Genomic DNA, 25,216 nt, shown 5'->3' with positions numbered 1-25,216 from the left:
TTAAGGACTATGTTATAAGCATAACAAGAAACTATTTTCAAAAACCAAGCAATAATAGCAAACAATTTTGCTTCTTTGATCTTATGTTTCACAAAGCACACAGTATTTACACTGTTGGATCCACAACATAAAAATTCTAAGAATAACTCACTTGTTCTTCATACTGATCTTGAATTCGTGATAGTTCATTGCTATGCCTGCTTATCACTGAAATTAAAAATAAAAGAAATATACACAGTTTTCTAATAGAATATATATACATATATATATACACACACACATACTATACTATACTTTTTGGTACGATTACAACACGATTTGTAAACATCTGGAAATTACAAATTTATATGATTAAATAATATACATATTAATCTAAACATTATTCAAAAATTTGATCAATTTGGAGTCATATATATATATATATATATATATATATATATATATTACAAGGTTCCTTATTTTTTAAAGTTTTTTTTTTATGGCACACCCTTTCATTTTGTTCTATATAATAAATAAAAAAATTCAGTAAAATGTTTAAATTTACTGAATGTTTAGGGGTTGCAACAGCATGTTAAAGTTTGCACAATGAAAGAGTATAAAAAAATAGAATAAGAAAGGGGGGTAGCCCATCATTCCATAGTCCAGGATGTTGGAGTTCTGAGAAAAGGCATGTTGTGGACAAAGTCAAATATAGAGAATGGAAAAAATCTTGTAAAGAGCAATAACAAACCAAAGATTCATATGTATTAATGAAGAAGGAAAACAAGTTGAAAGAAAGTCTCAACGATCTCAGACATAGCCCATACTGAAGCCATGGACATGATAAAAATTCCAGAAGACAAAGAATTCTTGTTTGCACAGACAGAAAATGGTCATAGAGAGAAAATGGGAAGTGTAGACAGGGCACTTACAAAGAAAGAAGCTGCCAGAGAACCAAGAAAAAATATTTCAAAAAGAGAAGGGAAAAAGAAAACAAACAGAGGGTTAAGTGCTTACAACAAGTCACTTTGATGTCTTTTCATCTGAGAGTGAGGAAAAAATTCTTGCAGTGAGGAGGTTAAGCCATCAGCTTTGGGATCATGTGGAAACATGGAAGGAAAAGCATTATTAATGATAGTTTGGTGGCTAGCTTTGACATTACCAAACTTAGTGATTGGAAAGCAGCAATGGTATTAATTAATGGAATTAGTACCATTGGAAAGTAGTACTGGTACTAATGTTATCAGTTAAGAACCTAGGCCATGATCCATTGGATTGCAATGTCAGTCCCTCCTTTATTTGCTGATAGCATATAAAAAGTAGAAAGAAAATTGCTGAAGCCTAAAGGTGGTTAAAGCAGATGTCCTTTTAATTATTCACTGGGATGCTAAAATGCTCAATGATATTTCAGGAAAAGAAATCACTGACTGCCTTCTAATTCTTATTTCAGATGAAAGAGTTGTTCAATTGCTTAGTGTTCTGAAACTTGAGGCTGGAACAGGCAAACATTGAAAGAGATGCAGCCCCTGCATCTGTTTCAAACAAAATATGGATAAAGACCTGTCATAATTTCCTTGCAATCATCATATTCTTTAAACAGTTCCTGTAAAGCTCTCACGTGGACCTTCCACAGGCCCAGAAAAAATACTTCTTTTCAAGAGGTTTCAAAAAAACATGGACAGCCTTGGACCATTCCATGATCCAAAGCTGTTAATAATTTTTTAATTTTAAATGAAGTAAGTGACTTAAATATAATGAGCCAAAAGGCTTCATTTCGGCGATATAAACATTATTTAAATTAAGGGGATATTAACTCCCACATTGTTTTAAAACCGAATAAGAAACTCGAAGATTGGAATCAGAGAGTTTCATGCTGAATATAGTAAACTATAAAAGTATTGGCGATTACTAGCGTGAGCTAATGCAAGTAGTCCTAGTATATAGTACAATACCGGGCAACTCGTTGCAAAGATGAGTAAAGTTATGATAGCTATTCTTTGGTATTTTCCATAATGTAAAAACACAGTTCCTAGGAAATGTATGCTGTTATTACATTATGGTAGGATGTCACTACCCAGACCGGTTTCAGCCTTTTTTTGAGGCTTCATCAGTGAGTAACTAGACCAAATTAATACCAAAGGGTATAGCGAAAAGAACTTATATACTCTGCTATACAAGTTGTCCAAAAGGTGCACCCATTAAGTTGCTTAAATATAAAGAGCCAACAGGCTCCATTTCGGCGATATAAACATTATTTAAATAAAAGGGATATTAAATCCCACATTGTTTTAAAACCGAATAAGAAACTCAAAGATTGGAATCAGAGAGTTTCATGCCGAATATAGTAAACTATAAAAGTATCGGCGATTGCTAGCGTGAGCTAATGCAAGTAGTCCTAGTACGTAGTACAATACTGGGCAACTCACAGCAAAGGTGGTAAAGTTCTGATTGCTATTCTTGGTATTTTCCATAATGTAAAAACACATTTCCTAGGAAATGTATGCTGTTCATCAATAAAGGCTGAAACCGGTCTGGGTAGTGACTTCCCACCATAATGTAATAACAGCATACATTTCCTAGGAAATGTGTTTTTACATTATGGAAAATACCAAGAATAGCAATCAGAACTTTACCACCTTTGCTGCGAGTTGCCCGAGATTGTACTACGACTACTTGCATTAGCTCACGCTAGCAATCGCCGATACTTTTATAGTTTACTATATTCAGCATGAAACTCTGATTCCAATCTTTGAGTTTCTTATTCGGTTTTAAAACAATGTGGGATTTAATATCCCCTTAATTTAAATAAACGAAGTAAGTGAGCCTCCGTAGTGCAGTCAGTATAGACAAAGCCTTTCGTCAGAAAGATCTGGGTTTGATTCCCCGTCAGTCTCATACGGAGGTAGGGTTTTTTCACCCAGAAACTCGGATTTTTCGTCCCCCAGAACAGGCAACCGACCCCATGAACACACATGGATTACAGTCACGAATACATCCCAGCCATATGCTGGTTCCGAGCCGGAACCAGCATATTGGGGGTTGGGGAAAGCAATTGTGAACTACCTGTAAAAATCTCACCAGGATTACTTTATGGGCAATGTCTACAAAGTCACCTACAGTCGGAAACGACTGAAAGGGGAAATCAGATCAGATGAAGTAAGTGAAGAGACTGGCCTGCAAATAAATATGAACAAATTAAAAATAATGTATAGTGAAAATCCTCCAGAACGAAAACAAGCAGAAATAGTGATTCTATACAAATATCTAGGACACATCATTACAAATTACCATAAACTTGATAATGAAATTTTAGCTAGAATAACAACAGGACGGGAAGTTGAAGTACCCATTATGGAGATATATTTTTTAAGACAATTTATCAAACTGCTTAAAAAGAAAGAGCTACAACCAGTGTGTACTCCCAACAAATACCTATGTAGTGAAACCTGGAGCCCAACTAAAAAACAGCTAGAGAAATTGAAAACACCACCACAAAACATGGAAAGAGCAATTTTAAGAATAACACGGTTAGATAAAAAGAATAAGACTTGGATAAGGATGAAAACAAAGGTAATGGACATTGTATTAGTAATAAAAGGCAATAAATGGCACACTGGACAGGATATGTGATGAGAATGTCTGACAATAGATGGACAAAAAGAACAATAGAATGGACACAAAGAACTGGTTATTGGAAACCATGTAGATCAGCGGCAAGATGTCATGCAGATGTATAGTGGAGGGAGGCATAAGACCTGTCCAAACAAAGAAGCATAGATAGGTATTCATCCAGGTGTAGACTGAAGAAAGTTATTGTTGATTATTGCAAAAACAACGAGCAGGCACCTCATATGAAATTCAAGCCATTTAAAGTTTGCTGTTTTTAAGAAACATCCTAAAAATGATAACAATCCTGGAGCCGCTGCCTAATACACAATACCTGGACTTATCTTACTTTTTTTTCGTTCCAAAATTCAATTATATTGTTTTGAATGGCTTAGATGCTGGCAATTATTCATTTTTGAATGGCTTAGATGCTGGCAATTATTCAATTGGCAAATCGGCATCTTCAGTGCAGTGCACAAAAACATTTGTCATTATTTCCATAATCAGGTAACTATGGAAATAATTAAAACTATAATGGTGAAAAAAATAATTACTAGAATTACTGTCTTATCAAGCTACCCTCTAGAAGAGATAAAGATGTTTATTCACATCTTATATGTTAGAGGTGATCTCTAAAAAAAAGAACAAGTTTGGACTGAATACATTAAGGCACTATTTTCTGATAATAGACAAAAGACTTAACAAATTCAAAGAATATAGTCACAGGCCCATGTATGAAGATGATCAAATTATCAAGAAATGGTAAAGCATGTGGATCCAATGAACTATCAGCAGAAATTATTAAACTAATCAATGGCAGTAATATTGATAAAATTGTAAAATTATTCACAACAGAATTTTTGATACCGGTTAACTACCCTCTGACTGGATGAACTCAATCTTCATTGCATTGTCTAAAAACCTAATATAAAAACTTGTGATGATTTTAGATTGATTAGTCTAATGAGCTAGACTCACATAATATTCCTAAAAATTATTCATAACAGAATATACCAAAAAGTTGATGATGATCTCATTAGTGAAACTAAGTTTGGTTTCAGAAATGGCCTAGGAATAAGAGAAGCACTTTTCTGCTCACATATCTTAGCAAAACTGGCCTTTATATTTATTTTATTGATCTCAAAAAAAAAAAGGATTCTGATAAGGTCCAGCATAATAAACCCATAAAAATCTTAGAACAACTAGGCATAGATGACAGAATTATTTAAAACCTCTACTGGGACCAGATGGCATCTGTCCTAACAGACAGTATAGAATAAGCAATATCAAAATTGAAAGAGAAGAGAGACAAGGATGTGTACTATCTCCACTTCTGTTTAACATCTACTCAGAAGTCTTATTTTGCAAGGCCTTAGAAAGGAAGAAAGGAAGGAGTAATTATAAACAGCCAATTAATAAATAACTTACACTATGCAGATGATACTGCTTTAATTAAAACAAATATTCAAGATCTTCAACTACTCCTAGAATGTGTCAAGAAAGAAAGCACAAAAATGGCCTGAAAATTAATGCCAAAAAAAAAACCCTATGCTAATAAGCAACAACAACCCTTCCATAAAACAGCTAACTTAATTCTAAATGGAAATAAAATCAAACAAGTGAACAAATTCAAACACCTGAGATCCTGGCTAAATGAAAGTTCAGAGTATGAAATGGAGATAAGATCAAAAATTGAAATTGCAAGACAGCCTTTATCAACATGAAACCCATTTTATGTAACAACTTAAACATTGAAATTTGAGTAGGAATGACAAAGCATGGAAGTTGAAACATGAAAGTTAAAGGCAAACACAATCAAAAAACTGGAAGCCTTTGAAATGTGGATATTTAGAAGGATGCGCCAGATCCCATGGACAGAAAAGGTGAAGAATGGAAAAGTACTGAGAAGAATAGATAAAAATCAAGAATTAATCAATATCATGAGAAGAAAAAAAACTACTACTTAGGACATCTAATGAGAAACCATAAATATAACATTCTCCAGGTAATACTGAAAGGCAAAATCAATGGAAAGAGAAAACTTGGAAGAAAATATCATGGCTAGACAATATAAAAAACTGGACTAAACTGACAACACAGAGCCACTAAAGACAGAAGTAAATTTGCAAAGGTAGTCAGAAGTGGTGTCGGGAATAACAGGTTAGATAAAAAGAATAATACTTGGATAATGATGAAAACAAAGGTAATGGACATTGTACCTCAGGGTTCAGTCCTTGGGCCACTGTTGTTCAATCTATACACTGATGACATTAGGAAAGTCTGCAATTGTTTGCTGATGATGCAAAGATAGGCAGGGCAATCAGGGATTCTACTGATATCCAGCACTTACAAAATGATTTGAATAGCTGGAAATTTGGGCAAATGAAAATGGCTATCGGTTTAATGTTAGTAAGTGTAAAGTTATGCACTTTTGGTGTGATGAGATTTCCAGTGGCATATTATGTTATGTTATGCTACAAGAAACTGAGGAAGCAAGGGATCGTGGCATAATGGTGGATAGGAATTTAAAGTTCAAAAGTCACACAGCAAAAGTTGCAAACACAGCTCAGAGGATAATTGCAATGTTGAAGTAAACCTCAATATGTAAGGACAGGGAAGTCATTTTGACTTTTTATAAGACCTTGATAAGACATGGACTATTGTGTGCAGATTTGATCTACCATGTCCAGGGAATAAAGAAGCTATGGAAAGGGTGCAAAGAAGAGTTACAAAGATTATATTCAGATTATAAAATTTAGATTATGAGGACAGATTGCAAGTATTGGATTAGAGACTCTGGCTAACAGGAAATTGTGGGTAGTATATTGTCCATCTCTCTCTCTCTCTCTATCCTATGTCTTCTATGTTCATCAAAATTTCATACTTCTTATCTTTTATGATTCTTTGCTTTGGGCTCCAATTCTTGATGTTTCTGATCATCTTGTACTTAAGTATCCATTATAACAGTGGTGTTCAACCTTTTTTACTATGCGAGCTACTTTTCTATACTAAGTTATTCGGCAATCTACTCTCTTATATAGATCACGTTCTCCCACCTGATATCTGATTAAGCACATGCAGTTAAATGCGCTCATCCACTCTCCCAGCCCTAAAAACTTTAAAGAAACTATAATAAATTTAGTTTAATCCTTTATCCAAGTGTGAGCAAACAAAGTTTGTGCCTGAAAGTATCTTCAGGACTGGGGTAAGGTGGTACAACACCGGGCAACTCGTTGCAAAGGTGAGCAAGCTAACTATAATCCTATCTCAGTATCTCCCATAATGCAAAACACATCTCCTTGTGGATATGTATAATGTTATGCATTAAGGGAAGGGCCACTACCCAGACTAGTTTCGACCTTTATTGATCACTCTTGGATAAAGGATTAAACTAAATTTATTAGAGTCTAACCAAGTGAAAAATAAACTTTCAACATCTTTCTCTAAATCCAGAGTAATTTAATAAAAAGGTGGCACACTGTTTGGCAACTGCTACAGGTAGAGATGACCTTGCTAATGCTTCTGCCTGGTATCTCCACTTGGGCCTGGCTCCCACTGAAGAGACCTCATTAAAGGTCAAAACTAGTCTGGGTAGTGGCCCTTCCCTTAATGCGTAACATTTGTCACCCTGATCCGGTTAGAAGAACACAAGTCGTATATTCAGTACCTTGAATCTGAACAGTCTGGACTTGCAGAGCATGCCATCAACACTAGACATAGAGTTCATTGGAAAAAGACAAAAGTCATTCACAAAAGTCGGTTCCTCATGGAATGGCTTTACAAAAACATGTGAAACGTTACTTCACTCCCCCTAATCTAAACATATCCAAAGGTCATCTTCCTCTCCCCCCCCCCCTTGTGGGAGATAGTACTCTATAAATCAGCAAATCTTTCCTAACTTTTGTAATTGTACACACATATATATATATAAAAAATTTTATTTATTTATTTTATTTAATTTTTATTTTTGGAAATAAATTTAGGAAATTTAACCTTAGCTACTTAAATGGTGCTTTGTGAATACATCAGTTACTGTTTAATTAGCCTTTGTATTTGTACTGATGATGCCTGTGATACTCAGGCAAAAATTCTACTAATAAAGAATATTTTACATGGGTTAATTCCATTATTATAATAGTAAATAATATGTCTACTCACAGTATTTGCTTACTGAAACCACCTTGATTATTAGGGACCTGACCCGGCTATTGTCATGTTTGGTTCCTTGAGGGGGGGGGGGATATCACTCATGAAAGATGACAGAGGACAAAATCCAGAAACCCCTTCTCTGGAAACAGAAAGCATCCAGTCTCCATATGGGCAACATATCTACGAGTCCACTCCTCTTACTATATTTTCTCCTGTTCTTTTTTTCTTCACTTTGTAATACTTACAAGAGAGTAAATAAATACAATTGCTGTGGTTAAATTAAATAACCCATCTCCCTAATAAAAAAAAATTTAAAAACTCACCAAAACGTACAAAAAAAACTCATTCATTTCACTAACATTTGCATATATACAGTAACCTGAATCATGTAAATCATTACCTGCAAGACATCCAAACCAAATCTCCTGTTTTTGAATGAATGCCAAATCTTTCCCACAGCAATTGCATCTCATCTTATCTATCTGAACTACACCCTATATGACTCCTGCCAGAAGGGTGGATGGTACTTGTGATTTTGGGTAATCCAATATTCCTTGCCAGAGGATGTCTAGTTTTGAATATCCCTTTTTGACATTCTATGGTTTAAGATCTTTTGGCCTCAATTATATCTCATTCATTTGCTGTCTCTGTTGTTTTCCCCAATTCTGAAAATCATTCTGACTAAATTCTTATCCTTCAAGCTTGATTTCAAATAATCCAAATCCCTAATAGTGCAGTTATTCTCTTTTGATGACATTAATGTGCAGAATTCTAACTGGATCCCTTTTTCCAATTCTATTGACCAATATGGAAGAGAAGCATATGTATTTGTTGCAATGATTTAAAACAAATCATTCATCTCCTGACCAGAATTCCTGATAATCCTCTCCACTCACTCAATCAGGATCTTTTCTGGATACAAGAGGCTTCTGGTTCTGAGAGAATCCTGCCAGTTGCACTCAAGAGATGTGCTCCTGAACTAAAACCTCTTCTTTATCATCTATACACTATACTGCACTCAGCTGGAATCCATCCTACAGTATGCAAGCAATTCCCCCCACATGCATGTAATTTCAAAAAAAAAAAAGAAAAAAGGAGTGATAAGGGTCTACCATAAAACCATTGACCCATTATTCTCACCTCAACATTGTAAAAAAAAATTCTATGGAGATGGTCATCAAGTAATGAACTTCTTCGACATTTGGAGAACTATCAACGACCCACCAACATGACTTTCACCAATCAAGATCCACAGCAGGTTTCCTGACCTGCATTACCCTCGCTTTCACATATACAAATGATCTACTCTTATTGACCTCAAACCCTATTCACAGTTTTTCTGATGATGGTACTCTCCACTCATCCAAAGAAAAAACATTTCAAACTTCAATGCTTCCAAAACAAATTTGTCTGTTTTCTTGCAAAAAACGTATTTTCCACTTCCTTTTGATACTGCTCAACATAAAATATCTCTCTTCTGACATTGACTTTAATTTCTAGCCTTTTCTGGCATAATCACATCACCTGCATAACATCTTCAGCTTTCAAAAAACTTAGCACCATATTTTACTCAAGATGTTCCTTCTCTTCTAACTAGCTGCTTCCTATGTAAAAATCTCCAGTCCATCCATATCTGGAATAGTGTTCTCACATCTGGAGTGGTGCACCTGAGATTTCTCTAAAAATTCTGGATGCTGTTCAAATGAATGGTTCAGTTAATTGATAATCTCTTTCTCTTAGACAGTCAATTTCCATATTCTGTGTATAGATATTTCCAGAGGTGCTGTTCAGCAGAACTGCAGACTTTTCTTTCAAATTGCACATACCTACTATCTCTCTCTCTCTCACTGCATGTTCAGGATCTTGGTCATATCTTGAATCTTCACTCAAAAAAAAAAAAACATACCTTTGTCAAATATCACCTGTAATCATCAAATATCTATAAAAATTAATAAATAAAACATAAAACAACATTGCATTACTAGCCCACTTACATCCTAAAACTTCTTGTTGATGAGCTTCTTTAAGTTTCTGTGAAAGGATAGCTATTTCTGTACCATGTTGCCGCTTTAATTCTTCCATTTCTTCTTGGTAACATCCTATGTATAAGAAATAAATAACAGAACCAAATATTATCAACATCATAGAGAATTTATTTTAATATTAAAATTCTGAATACTGATATTTAATTAGCATAGCATGTTTTATGAAGTACCTCTTACATCTGATGATTTTTTTCGGATGGGCTATTTTTGAAGAACATTACTTGAGAAGGCAGGAGATTTAAAAACCAGATTTAAACTCTGAGACCACAGATAGAGTGTAAGGATAAATACAGAGTATATTTCAACAGGATATCATAAAAGTTTTTGTAGAATTAAAGCTTGCTTAAGTAAAAAGATGGATACAATTTTAGAGTTTTAAAATTAGAACCGATTTAACACTGGAATGCCATTTTGAAGACTATAATTGCATGTACATATGATAAAATTCAAGGAAAATACTTTGGGATCCTGTGATAGCATGTAAGCTGTCTTAGTAAATGTCCTCATATGCGAATAAAATAAGTGAACATTTTTGTGAGGGAACTGCACTCTCCTGATGAGTAGAATCAAGTGGAAAGTGTTTTGACTGGTTAGAAAATAAATTTGTATTTTACTTTATTTAGATGTCATACTGATAAGATTATGAAAGATTTAATGAGAATTTACATTTCATTACATTTAATGACTACAGTCTTTAAGAGTTGGCTTTATTTTATTATTTTTCTTTTATATGTTTAGTATACTGGTTTTTCCAACATGCTTTATGACCACTTATTAATATTGTAAGAAAATGTGATGTATTACTGCTTATGGAAATTATAAAAATTAGATAAAAATACAACTGATTAATTTCATTACTCCATAGTTGGTAGTTTCTCCGCTTTTATTTAATATATATATTAATGACATTGAGGTGCATTTAACTGGAGATTTGTATCTGTTTGCAGATGATGCAAAATTGGGGAGATGATGAGGAGTCAAGCAGATGTTGCAGCCTTACAGGATGACTTTAATAAATTGAATGAGAGGACTAGTGAATGAAAATGTCAGTTCAAAGTTGCAACGTGTAAGGTTCTGAAATTTAGGCAATGATCGGATGCAAAGTATACACTTGGTGGGGAAATTTTGAAGAAGGGATCTGAGGGTGGTAGGCAGAGACATGAAGTCAGGGGTAACATTGCACAAGTTGTGAAGTTATCACATTGGATTATGGCAATGACAATGTCAGATCCATAGGACCTTGACAAGCAAAAATAAAGAAATTATGATTCCACTGTATATAAGGTCATGATCAGGTCTCATATGGATTACTATGCACAGATTTAGATGCCCTGGTTTTCATAGTGATGAGGATGTATTAGAAAGGGGGCAAGAGAATGACTGACTTAGGCAGCAACTGGTTCTATGGAATGTGAGGTATGAAGAGACATTGAGGGAATGCAATTTTTCAAGCTTTGTAAATAGAAGAGGAGGAAAGGGGGATTGAGACATATAAGTTGGTGCTGGGTTAAATGTAGAAGAATTTTTCATAGAATAGATGGGGGGGGGGGGAACAAGACTATTCCTGGAAACTCTATGAGGAGGGAAAGAGCAATGGAATGAGAAGCAGGTTCTTTGCATTAAGAGTGGCTGGCAATTGGAATTTTCATTATTATTATTCATCAACAGATTTTCATGGAGTCAAGAGATTCATTGTGGTAGGTCCCACTCCCACATGCACAGTTTATCATATCTTGACTTAAATTCATTCACTGTCCCTGCACTCTTAGGCAATGCATTCCAATCACCCACCACTCTCCATGCAAAAAATCTGTTCCTTATTCCCTTGATCACACCCACCTTAAACCACTTTTTAGGGATGGCCTCTTGTTCTCCCCATTTCCAGATAGTCTATGAAAAATCTCATCCACGCTAATTTGGTAATTACCCCTTATTAACTTAAATGTCTCGATTACATCTTCCCTCTTCCTTCTATTCACTAGGTTCTGTAATTTGCATTCTCTCAATCTGTTCATCATATTCAACATTCCAGAGACCAGAAACCATCAACATGAGGGGATAACAGGGGTTATGATAGTACTACATGAAAAATTATATCATTATATCATTACTAACTTCCTGTCTACAATTTTCCTCCAAATCAATCTGTTACCTGTCAAGGCTTCAACACTGTCAGATCTTATATTTCTATCTTCTAAGGCACTTTTTATCATATCAATCAACCTATATCTTGGTCTTCCTCTGGGTCTTTTTTCTTTCAACCTGGCAGAGAACACTTGTTTTGCTAATCTTTCCTCTCCAATTCTGTTTAAGTGACCATACTATCTGAGATTAACTCTGCTAACGACTTCTGGAAGCTGACAATGTCAAGTTCTTTCCTAATATCATCGTTTTTAATATGATATTGCCATTGATGCCATCTGGTCATGCCCCTAATCTTTCTCAGGATTCTCATATCTGCGGTCTCTAGTCTCAAGTGTTTTACTTCTGACCCAGCTCTCAGATCCATAAGTTAAAACTGGTATGAACACCGTCTTGTATACAGCTAATTTAGTGTTCCGACTAATTTCTCTCTTATTCCATATGAATTTATTCAACTGACTTCCCACCATACCAGCTTTGCTGATTCTGTTGTCTATTTCTATATTTAATTTACCATCTTCAGTAAAAATCGTGCCTAAGTAGCTGAAATGTTTTACTTGTTCCACAGGTTCTCCATTCACAACACAGTTGACATTTTCAATGATTCTGCCTATTTTCATTGTCTTTGTCTTTTTATTGCTGACCTTCATACCATATGTATTACAACAACTATTCAATTTAGTCAGAGAATCTTGCAGACTTGTAGCGGATTTATTTAGAAGTATAACATCATCCGCATAAAGCAAAGAGCTGACATTAACATCTCCAATTTTGATATCAGGTTTAATACCACTTTCCTTCATAATGTGATCCATATAAGATAATGAATAACAGAGGGGATAATGTACATCCTTGTCTGACACCAGATTTAACATTAAACCATCTTCTTGTACTTCCTTCAAATCTAACTGCTGACTTACAACTCAAATGAAGACTAAGTATTGCTTGATATAATGCCCAGCTTCTCTCTTAGCACCTTGTGATATGCTTTTTCCTGATCTACAAAACTTAAATACAGATCTTTGTTATATTCCCATGACTTCTCAACTATTTGTCATAAAGTGAAAATCTGATCCAGACGGCCTCTATTTGGTCTGAATCCAGCTTGTTCTTCACCAAGTTTCTCCCACAATCCTTCTCAATTGTTTCTCAAGTATACTTGGCATAAATCTTACCAGGAACACTCAATAGAGAAATACAGATACAGTTTTATTTCCCTTTTTAATTATGGATACTATGAGAACTGTACTCCAATCATCTGGAATTCATCCCTCTGTCCAGGCCTTCTGAACTATGCAGTGTAGCCATAAGACTTTTATACCTCCATACTTCAGCATTTCTGGTCGAATATCATCTACTCCTGCTGCCTTTCCACATTTCAAGCTTTTGATGGCTTTTTCTTCTTCAAGTATGGATATGTATTCCTGATTGCATGTCTGCCGAGTGTCTTTTACTACTGTGCTGTCATCGCTGCTTGTTTCATTTAGTAATTTTTTGAAGTAATTACACCATTCATCAAGGATATCTTTTTCACCAGTTTTCATGTCACCTTTATCATTTCTCTAATTCCTTTTACAGTACTCTTTCCTCCCTTTCTGAGCATTTTCAACAGCCTCTTGATATTTATTTTCTATGTTCTTACCAATGTCTTTGCATGCCTTTTGTTTAGCTAGTTTTACTCTAAGAGCACAAGCTAACTTATTTGCCAGGAACTTTTGATATGCTTTCTTCTTTTTCCTTCACTGCCTCTTTAACTTCCTGTGTCCACCACGGAGTTCTGATTTTTCTATCTTTGCATACAACCTCACTACATACCTCTCTGGCTGAATGAATCAATGTTTTCTTCAGAGCTTGCCACTGAATCTCCAAGGTCTGATTCCTGTTCTCAAACTCTTTCATTTTTTCTTGAATAATGTTTGTGTATTTTAGTCTGCAGTTCACATCTGAGAGCTGCTCAACTTTTATTTGCTTTAAAACTTTCTTACATGTTCTTTTCAATATGAAATTCAATTTTATCCTGCTCAAGACTAAATGATGATCACTTCCAATTTCAAATCCTCTGTACACTCTAGTGTCCTGCAGAGAGAAAACGTCACTATCAACAATAACATAGTCGATGAGACTTTTCTTTTTCCTTGCCTCTTCTCTCCATGTGAAAGACACAATATTAAATGATGGTACAACATGAAAGACCAGAAACCAACTTAGTCAATCGTCTTTGGACCTTCGGACCTTCATCAACATATCATCCTTTTGAAAAACTGGTGACCAAATCTGTGCACAGTAATCCATAAGTGGCCTGATCAAAATCTTGTACAATGGAATCAAAACATCCTTACTTCTATACATAAGTGTTCTCCACATCATATAATAACATAATCGGCTGTGTCGTCCTCACAGTTTTAGCAAAATGTCCATGAAATTTCACATCCCTATCCACAACAACTCCCAAATCCTTCATCTCCTTCAAAATATCCCCACCAATCCTATGCTCTGCATCCTATCTTTGTTTCCCAAATCTTAAACCTTACACTTTGCAACATTAAACTGATATCCCCACACACTCGCCCATTCAGGCAGTCTACAGCTGCTCTCCCTAACTTTGCATCATCTGCAAACTGTATATCACTATTTAAGCCTTTTCCAATGTCATTTATATACAAATTAAACAACAATGGCCCTAAAACAAACCCCTGGGGCAATGATACTAGTGACTCTCCTCTTTTGGGAATATCTGTTCTCCCATACACAACATGTTGATACCTATCAGATAGCCAATCTCCAATCCAATGCACTAATCTACTAACCAACCCCATCTGTTCCAATTTAACTACTAGTTGGTCATGTGACAATTATTGTGGGAATGCATTGTCTGAAAGTGTAGTGAATGTAGTCATGTTGAATGAATTTAAAGCACAGTCTAATGAGCTTTGTGTGTGTGTGACACTATGTACCTATCACAGCGAGTGTTTGGCCTCTATGAGGATTGGGTTAATAATAACAATAATGATGAGGAGCAGGTTCTTTGCATGAAGAGTGGTTGTAAGTGAAATGCACTGTCTGATAGTGTAGTGAATGTAAACATGTTAAATAAGTTTAAAGCATAGTCTGATGAGCTTTGTGTGTGTGTGTGTGTGTGTGATGGTATGTACCTCCCATGATGAGTGTTTTGACTATGGGAGTTGGGTTAATAATAATGATAACCAATGTCAGTCATCTAGTACTTTGGTAAAAAAAAAACAAAAATGCTTTATGTTAAAAAACGTTTCATTTTCTTGACCAAAAAGCTCTGGAAAAACTTTTATTGGGATTATATTGATCAAGTGTATATAATAAACAACTAAGTTATACCAACTAGTTTCACCAACTAAGTCTGTTGGCATCTTCAGGGTACATAACTGATGTAAGGCACTAAAAAGTAAAAAACTGTTACAAACTAAAATCAACCAATTCCAATTATATTAAACAAAGAACAGAGTGCGTACAATACATGTTCATAGAGCGTGGATGATCTCACTTGTTGTTGTTATTAATAACGTTCATAATGTTATTATTAATAACGTGGATGATCTCACTTGTTATTATTAATAACAACAAGTGAGATCATCCACGCTCTATGAATGCATTGTACGTGCTCTGTTCATCCACGTTATTAATAATAACATTATGAACGTTATTAATAACAACAACAAGTGAGATCATCCACGCTCTATGAACATGTATTGTACGCACTCTGTTCTTTGTTTAATATAATTGGAATTGGTTGATTTTAGTTTGTAACAGTTTTTTACTTTTTAGTGCCTTACATCAGTTATGTACCCTGAAGATGCCAACAGACTTAGTTGGTGAAACTAGTTGGTATAACTTAGTTGTTTATTATATACACTTGATCAATATAATCCCAATAAAAGTTTTTCCAGAAATGCTTTATATTAATGGCCTGGTTGGCCAAGTGGTTACCATATCTGCTCTCCAGCCAAAAGGCTGTGGGTTTGAATCCTGCCATGGGCATGAACGTTTGCAATTGTCTGTGAAAATACTAGTGGTGGTGGTGGGCAGTAAACACCATTGGTGTAGATGATGCAGTTCGCTACAGTTGGTGGATTGAATGGTGGAGACAGAGAGTTATAGAGTAGGTGCCCTCCCTTGATGAGTCTTTGGACTCCTTGAAAGTATCACGCAATAATAATAATAATAACATAAACATAACTGTTTTGTAAGGAATTTCAAGGTAGCTTCTGAACTTCTGCATCCCTTCCAATACTGCATCATGTTTGATCTTCATTCATTAAAAATTAGTCATCAATGGGACTAGCCTATGACATGCATTACCTTCTAGAATGTGGCAATACCAACTAGTTCTCTTACCTTCATATGTTCATTGTTTAATTAAAATTTTTGATACACTGTATTCTTTCATTTACTAATGTTATGCGTTTACCCTCTCTAGGTTTTTTTTTTAACCTCTTTTGTGACATCAGTAAGCTCCTAACAAAGTGAGTCTGTCTGGTCATGAAACTAGTAGAGACTTCTAATTAAATAAAGTATACACATATACATACTGAAACTACAATGGATGTCTTCAAAACCACAGAAACCTGAACCTTGCAAGCCTCCATGGAGACAATAGGCATTCTGAGAAGTTCTATGAATCACTGATAAATATAATATTGTATCCTAAACATTGAAACTCTTCACCTTCACAATACACTGCATTCCACTTTCCAAGAAAAAGTATACACTTCACTTCCATGTTCACCACACTATTATACAACTTTCAAGGAATGCCTTCTTGCTCTCTGTTCTCCCTCCACTTTACTTATAATTTTCTCCATTTTAATGTAGGGAAACTTCCATCACTAACTTAAAAATTATCATATCACCTTTTTTCTGCCTAATCTGCAATTTATATTTCTTCTATCTCTCATAACAACATTAGAGGCCTGATTCATCTCTTGACCACTGCCCTCTACTCCAGAGTTTCTTTGCCATCATGGAAATCAGATAACAAATTTTCACATAACAGTCCAATGGTCTAATCAAGTCCTTACAAAGTGACTCAGTCTCCCTGTCTACTTATTGAGCACTCCTGATCTCAGGGGTGCCTGATCTTCAAGTCCATGTTTGCTATTATTCCTAAATCTTAAACTCATTCCCTTTGCCTTCCTCAAGCACAGCTTGACCAATATAGCATACAACATTACACTTTTGCACTCAGAAATACAAAAACCTTTTACTTATCAACATAAAAATCCTAACTGACAAGATATCAGACTATTCAATCTTCTTAAGGGACTTGGCAACTCCCTCATACTTGATATCTGAAGTGAAATCATATTTGCATATATGATGGATGGCAGTAAAGATAAAAGGGGAGAAGGAAAGTGGCCACTTGCACCTAAAGACAATGAAACAAAAACAAGTTTTAATACAAATGAGTTGTAAGGAAATTTTTAAGCAATGTATACAGTTTCATCATGGAGTGGGGGGGGGCTTAAATAATAAATAAAGTGTTGATACATTTAGATAATCAATGTGCAGAATATGAAACTGGTAATTTCTCTCTTAAGCAATAATAAGCCATCACTTACGTAACTGGCATTCAGCTTTGTTGTGTTCTTTTCTCATCTGTTGAATTGTAATCAGAAGTTCTGGATGAGAGAGGGCATCCAACTGAAAAACATTTTTTTTTTTTTTTACAATTACTAAAATGTTTTTAATGCTTATTTTTCATGTTTTTAAGTAAAATTAAATCTTACATTTGTTATATAGGGAGACTGCTACACATCATTACAAAAGCAAATTTCTGAGACAAAAGCTGCCTTCAATAGTCTCATCAACAAATGGAGCAAGACATGATCCATAGCAAAAGCATGTTAATAAATTACACATTTGACTTCTTTTTTTTTTTTTTTAATGTGAATCCCATCCACTTGTAAACCAACAGTACACACTGGTTGTTCATACCTATATTATTTAAATAAATTACAACCTAGACTATATATTAATTAGATTAACATTTAATTAATATTTCTGATATTTTGGTGAAGTCAAATTACCACTTACACAGACAAAACAATAAACAAATTGATACATGCATGCAGACACTACAATGAGTAAACAAAACTGAAGCAAAGTAACAAAAGCTAGCCTAAAGTCTTACATAGTGGCCTAGAATGGTGATCTTGCTTGTTGGGCTGAAGTACTAAGGGTAAGTGCTTCTCAAATTTGAGGCAGTTTCATGCACCTAAATTTGTTGAGGTTTGGGTAGTTCCTTAAGGCTGAGGGAGATTTCAGGAATAGTCTTTCATATTTAAATTGGTTCCTAAAGAGTAAGTATTTTGTAGTACCCATCCAAAGCATAGTCAGCAAATTCTGAGTTGTGGAACTGGATGTAGTCAGTGTTTGGCAATTCTGACATTGGTTGAAGTACTGTATTGCCTATTTGGCCATTGTAGGACAGCTTACAACTGCATGGTACCTGATAGACACCCGGCAGGTCTTTGGGATGAAGATAAAGGATTCCAATTTTTTATATTGTCTTCAAGTGGATATTTCTTTAGGATTTTTTATTAGTTTTTTCTGGTGTGCCTCAGATATATGAGATGTTGATAGATTTGCTGTAGCCTCTGTTTCAGAGAGGGAGTGGTGGTATTGGGGTTTTCAATATTTATTTGATTTGGTGGGAGTGTAGCCTTTGGCTAAGAAGGTGTGAATGCATTGAAGTTCCATGATAAGAACATTATTATTGGAAATAATCAATTTCAAGGTTACCTTAGAACTAAAACCATAGTTCTGAAGTTCTAAGAAATAAAATTGTTAGAACTTCAGTGCAACAACAGAACACCTATCCTAGCCCACTGGGAGAGGGAGCAGTATTTAGGACTTTAGGCTTGACTTTGTTATTCTGCTTTGGTCTTACCTACCCAATGTAGCAGCTCAATGCATGTATCAATTTGTTCATTATGCCTGAATACAGCAATTTGACTTTGCCGAAATATCAGAAATAATAGGCTATTCTAATTAATACATAATCTACATTGTAATTTCCGTAAATAATATAGTTAAGCTACTATTGCAACAACCATGCTACTTCCAAGATAATTACCATATTTGCCAGCGTATAAGACGCACCCCCTTTTTGTACATAATTTTTTTTTAGGAAAAAAAAGATTTTTTAGATCCTCTTCCTGATTCCACCAAATAAGTTCGTATCATTTTCTCAGTTGGGGGTGGCCCGAAATGCCTCTTTGCAACCCTGTTTCCATTTTCTTTAGCATACGCAATCACATGTAGCTTCTATGCAATACTGTAGCAATGCCGATGTTTTTCAGCCATAATTTGCCAAGAAATCTAGAGAAAATTTAATGGCAGAAATTTATCACCATTCACAACAACCACAACAACAACTGGAAAGTTTAAACAAACAGGAACACAGCTGTGATCGTCGATGACACCGCATGCGCATCCACTGGACTCTATGTAACTGGAATGCTCTCACACACTGCAAGGAAGCAAGAAAGAAACTGCGTAACTCAGAACAGAGAACATTTCCAGAAATGAAAGTTAAAAAAAAAAATTTTTTTTAATAAAAAAGTATCGGTGTATAAGACGCACCCTGTTTTTCAGACCTATTTTCAAAGAAAAAAAGGTGCATCTTATATGCTGGCAAATACAGTATATGAATTTACACTGCTCAAATTTGATACTATAGTTAAGTAATAAATTCATTTCCTGAATGAAATAGTTGTGTTAAATGTAGTTGGCACATGTCTTCAACAGTTCCTCTGTTGATTTTATGTTTGAGAAATAGCTTATTTGTGTATTTATTGTTATATATTTTGCAATATTTTGTGCAACATGGCCCCTATATGCCCAATCAAAAAACCTAATGAAGAATCACAGATAAAGAGGCTAGCAATTGATCTTGAAACGAAATTGCAAGTTATAAAGCAACATGAAGCTGGTAAGCCCATAAATGTGACCTCCTGCACATGACTTTGGATGGTCTCATTCTACAGTGACAATCATTTTGAAAAATAAGGATAAAATCATAGGGACTGTGAAAGGATCTACTTCCATTAAAATAGACAATAGTGACGAAGCAACGACAAGGTCCTATCGTTGATATGGAAAAGTTACTTGCATCGTGGACAGAGGACCTGAACCAAAAGCACATGCCCTTCAGCACTATGACCATAACCGCTAAGGCACTAAGTCTCTCTTCAACATGTTGAAGGAGAAAGCAGGGCCCAATTACGACTACGAATTCAATGCTTCTTCTGGTTGGTTCATGAGATTCAGGCAGTTTTGTGCTGCATAATGTGAAACGTATGGTGAATCTGCAAGTGCCAATGAGAAAGCTGCTGCCAAGGAGGTTGTGGAGAAATTGGATAAAATTATTTGTCACAGCAAATATTTGATATGGATGAGACTTCTTTGTTTTGAAAAAAAAAATGCCCAAGCAGACATTCATCCACAAAAAGCTAAGATCTATGCCTGGTTTCAAAGCTATTAAAGAACGTATTACGATTCTATTAGGGCGTAATGTGGCTGGATATAAACTGAAACCATTTGTGACATGGCAGAGTGAGAATTCACAAGCCTTCAAAAACATTAGAAAGCATATTCTTCTAGTTCTTATCGTTGTGGATGACTCAAAAATTGTTTGAGAATGCCTTAATCAATTGTTATGCAAGTGAAATGGAAAGCTACTCTATGAAAGAAAATGTGGAATTTTAAAATTTTATTAATTCTAGATAATGCTCCAGGTTATCCACCTTGCATCGGTGATCTTCACCCCAAGATCAAGATCATGTTTCTCCCTCCAAACACTACTTCATTAATCTAACTGATCAGGGGATTCTTTCAGTGTGTTTCAGGCTTATGATCTATGGAAAACTTTTTTACAAGCTATTTCAGCCACTGAAGGAAATGATCAGACTCTCATGCACTTCTGGAAAGCATTCAATATTTATCATGCTATTAAAAATATTGCTGTGACTTGGGGACGAAGTGACCTCTCAATGTACGAGTGGCATATGGGAAAGAAATTAAAAAGGTTTGTGCATGATTTTGGAAGTTTTGAAAAAAATGAAGACCTTTGTAAATTGAATGAAGAAATAGTGGGACTAGCAAACAATCTAAATCTCGAAATGAATGATGATGATATAGTTCAACTCATAGAAAGTGCCCCTGAAGAGTTGACCAATGAAGAATTAGTTGAACTAGAGGACCAATGTGTTGCAGAAGAGGAAGAATGAGAAAAGGAAGAGGGAAAAGAGAAACAAGACGAGGTAGTTAAACAATTCACAGTGAAGGATTTTGTTGAAATGTTCTTTGCAGGTTAGCGATGTTCTCAAAACGGATGAAGACAAGGACCCAATGTTGAACACTATTTATTAATAGAAAGGAAAGTACATGATGCATTTGTTTGCTATAAACAAATTTATATTGAAAAAAAGAAGAGGAATAAGCAGAGCACATTAGACATTTTCATCAAAAAAACAAAAGGTTACACCAGAAGAGCCACAGTCTAGTCCTTCACATAGGGAAGGTAATGAAGATATGATTGTGGAGGAATATTTGGGTGATTATTCTTCTGTTTTATAGTGGCAGTAAGGATCTGTTTTCTAGTGGCTTAAGTTTTATAAGGTTTAAAAATTAAAATGACAGTATACTTATTATGGTTAGGTCCCTAACCCCCTATAGCTCTGTTGATTTAATGTATCGACTTACATCCTGCTGGATGGAACAGAACTCCAACATAAGTCGAGGGATGACTGTGTAAATGAAGGAAGACATGTTTCCCAAGTGCAAAAATCAAATATGTTAGTGATGCTGTTAGTTTGCAGAAGGAAGAAGTGAAAAAGATAATTGTTATGGCAGGAACAAATGATTTGAAAGGGGAGAAATATCCAATTAGAGAAATATGAAAAAGTTGTTGCAAAAAGTAAAAACTGAGTCTTCTGTCATGTTATGACAGGATAGAGTTGTTGAGAAGAAGGGCCATTATTGCCAATGAGTCAATGAGAAGATCATGCAGGAGGAATGGTGCTTATTGATCTATGGAGTGAATTCGATGGACAAAAGGGCTTATATATGACAGATTACATTTAAATGGTTTTGGAGTTAGATGTTTGGAGAAAGTGTTGTTTAGTGAGAGTTGGGAAGTGCACAACCAGGGAAACTAGAGATATTAGGGAGGATGCAATTAAGCATATGTCAGGCCACCCCTGTGATAAATGAGTGTGTGTGTACAGAAATGATTATACAATGCTGAATGTGATTTCACAGATATCTAATTCGAATGGGTTCGTAATGACATTATACTAGGGTAATTGTGGATACAAGAGGATGTTGAAATGCATGTCCATGAATGCAAAAAGTATCAGGAATAAGACAGAGGAGTTTTTGGCATTGGTCAACTCTACTTGGTCAAAAATTATACGCATCAGTGAGACCTGGTTGACAGAAAATGATATAGTTACAGGGATAGAACATAAAGGGGAGTGTATTTTCAGGGAGGACAGGAGGTGGTGTATTGCTGATGAGAACTGAAGAATTACAACCAAAAAATTATAAGTTAAAGAGAATTTTAGGCATGGGGGAGATGGTTTATTTGAGGCTGCCTGGTGCAAGATAGAGGCCAACAGGATAAAATATGTTGTTGGGTGCTGCTGCTGCTATAGACCAGGAGAAGGGGGGGGGGGGCACAGGAAGATCTAGATACCATGTATTGGCAGATTAGCACAATGAGTACACACCAAACAATCATTATGGGAAACTTTAATGGGGACGTAGACTGAAGTGGAATGGAAGTGGAATTTATACAGTTGCTAAGGGATAATTACATGAAACAATATGTAATAGAGGGGACAAGGGGTTTTAAGAATGTTGGATCTGGTAATAGCACCTGAAAATATATCCATAACCAAACTCCCTAACTGCCTCCAGTTAGGGAGAGTGACCATACAGTCTTGTTCTGGGAAGTTGCCAAACATGTGGAATTCTGTGTTAAGTAATTATGACAACTTAGGAGTCATCATGGACTCCTAAGTTGTCATAATTACCAGTACTGCAATTTTTGATTATTAGAGAACTAGACTTTAGAATTATTACAACACACACACACACACACACACACACACACACACACACAATGGAACAAATTTTGCAGGATCAGTTTACTCTAAATACAATACCTGTCATACCAGAACTTCAATTCACTATCATGAAAGGTGAATGAATTTAAATTGCATTTAATGTATTGCTTGCACATAATACTCTCAGGAAATGCATGTAATCAGTCACTACCTTTATACAATTCATCTTTCTTTCCACCCTGGAAAAAGTCCTCCCTTACCCTCTGATATCTGCCTGGCAAGGTTCTCTGAATAACTTATGTTTCAAACATATTACCCTTCTCTGATATACTAGGTTCTTCAAATTTAAAGTCTCTCATTGTATCCTGTTAACTTACATTCTGCAGCCCTATATTTACTTTCATTACTTGGTTTTGCACACTTTCTAAAATTTCATATTAAAATGGAAGTCAGTCAATCAAATCCATACAAAGCTTTAAAGAAGGAAACAATTATCTTATCATCTCAACTTTTTAATATCCTCTTCACCAATAGAGAAACAGTTCTCCAAGTTGTTTTCAAAACTTTTGCCATGTATCTAACCAAATTTCACCAACTTTTCCACTATCATTCCACCATCTTTTATCTTTCTCCCTTATTCAAACACAATATTCTAAATTCCAAAGAAAGACCTCACATTTAGTTGATATTTCTGATATTTCTACTCACATGGCTAATCAACAATCTTCAAATCATACTGAAAGGCTACCAATCAGTCACAATTCTGATAAACTCTCCTGAGCTTTGCTTCAACAGCAAATATGGAATCTCTCTCTCTTTCTCTCTCTCTTTTTCCCCAAACAATACAGAATCATTTACAAAGAGGATGAATATCAGTAGACCAAGAACAGAGGAGTACTAAGGTACCCTATTCATCACTCTTTTCTTTTCAAGCTCTACTTCACTGTTCTTCTACTAACTAATTATACAAACCCATTTGTTACATTATGAACATTTATTTTCATGTGACGATCTAACAAATGCATTTGCAAAATCCTGAACTACCACAGTGTATATACAGTAATCAGTGTTGTCATTACTCTATTATAAATGCAAGTGAATAAACTAGTTAAAAAATATAATTTTATTCAGGTGGTAGTGATGTCCATCACCCAGTATGAGACAACCACCCTTTACTTATTGGATCAAAATTACTTGCAAGAATTCAATGTTTGGTCTCTTGAGCAAGGCTCCTAGATTATATAAACCTTTTATTCCACTATACAACTAATATTTGCTATAGATTCCCAATCTTTTGTGGGTAGGACTACCAAAAAACATGACCATCCCTTAACAATCTTTGGGTAGCTCTCACAAATAATCGTGTTTATATTTATTAAACATGCAACTTGATTTTAAAATTTTGAATATGGTTTAATTTGTATATGTGCCCTTTAAGTTATTTTTATTTTATTAATTATCATAAGTATCTTTTTTTTTTTATTAAACACTTGTGGGTTTGCAAGTAATTTTTTTAAATGAGAAACATGCCAATGAATTTTTCCATGATTAATTTTCTGGCAAATAATTTTCCCACAATGAACTGCTGCCAAAGAATTGTGTAAACACACCATATGCTCTATTAAAAAGCATTTCGATTACATCTATTTTTAGAAACAAATAATGGTGCAGTTGTGTTGTATGTATTGGCCTATGAAGATATTTGCAATAAACTGAAATTGTCAGTATGCCAGATGGAGAGTGAAAGAGGAATATGTCCAGGAATGCCAATTTTTTCATCTTTTTTCTTTCTCTATGGTAAATTTGATATAAGGGTGTATTTTGATTAGAAAGGAGGATAAAGTAGTATCAGAACATGGCCAAAGCAAAGTGATATAGCATCCCTGGAATGACAGTTGAGGTTGGAGGCAAATAATGAGTTTTCTAGATGTGTATGGTAATAATTTGCTAAGAAATGAGAGAGAGAGAGAGGGGGGGGGGGCTCCCAATGTGACAACTAAAAGGTTTCAGTCAGTGGAACAACATGAATAAAGAGAATATTTGAAACTGACCATAATATCTGTAAGTTATAAGGATAAGTTTATTTTTGCTAAGAGATCTGATGAAATTTTTTAAAAAGAAAAAAGAATAGGAATGGCCAGTAAGAACACATACCTAAGGACAGAGAAAGAACTTTTGTTAAGCAGCAGG

General features: G+C 35.0%; 1 protein-coding gene across 6 annotated transcripts in view; it reads right to left on the bottom strand.

Annotated features, from left to right (window-relative positions):
* Positions 1-25,216, bottom strand: part of LOC150106649 (uncharacterized) — a 366,314-nt gene that overhangs the window by 67,667 nt on the left and 273,431 nt on the right. For all 6 annotated transcript variants that reach the window (XM_090393240.1, XM_090393245.1, XM_090393244.1 and 3 more), the window contains 3 exons: positions 17,513-17,594; positions 9,729-9,833; positions 152-207 (listed from right to left, as the gene is read on the bottom strand). In XM_090393240.1, coding sequence (XP_090249366.1) covers positions 152-207; positions 9,729-9,833; positions 17,513-17,594 — 243 coding nt within the window. The remainder of the gene's footprint in view (positions 1-151; positions 208-9,728; positions 9,834-17,512; positions 17,595-25,216) is intronic.

The sequence above is a fragment of the Typopeltis vanoorti genome, chromosome 5 (assembly GCF_054136105.1).
Source record: "Typopeltis vanoorti isolate ZY-2024b chromosome 5, IOZ_Tvanoo_1.0, whole genome shotgun sequence".
Lineage (NCBI taxonomy): Eukaryota > Metazoa > Arthropoda > Arachnida > Uropygi > Thelyphonidae > Typopeltis > Typopeltis vanoorti.
The sequence above is the reverse complement of the archived record's forward strand: the minus strand, read 5'-3'. Positions and strand labels throughout refer to the sequence as shown.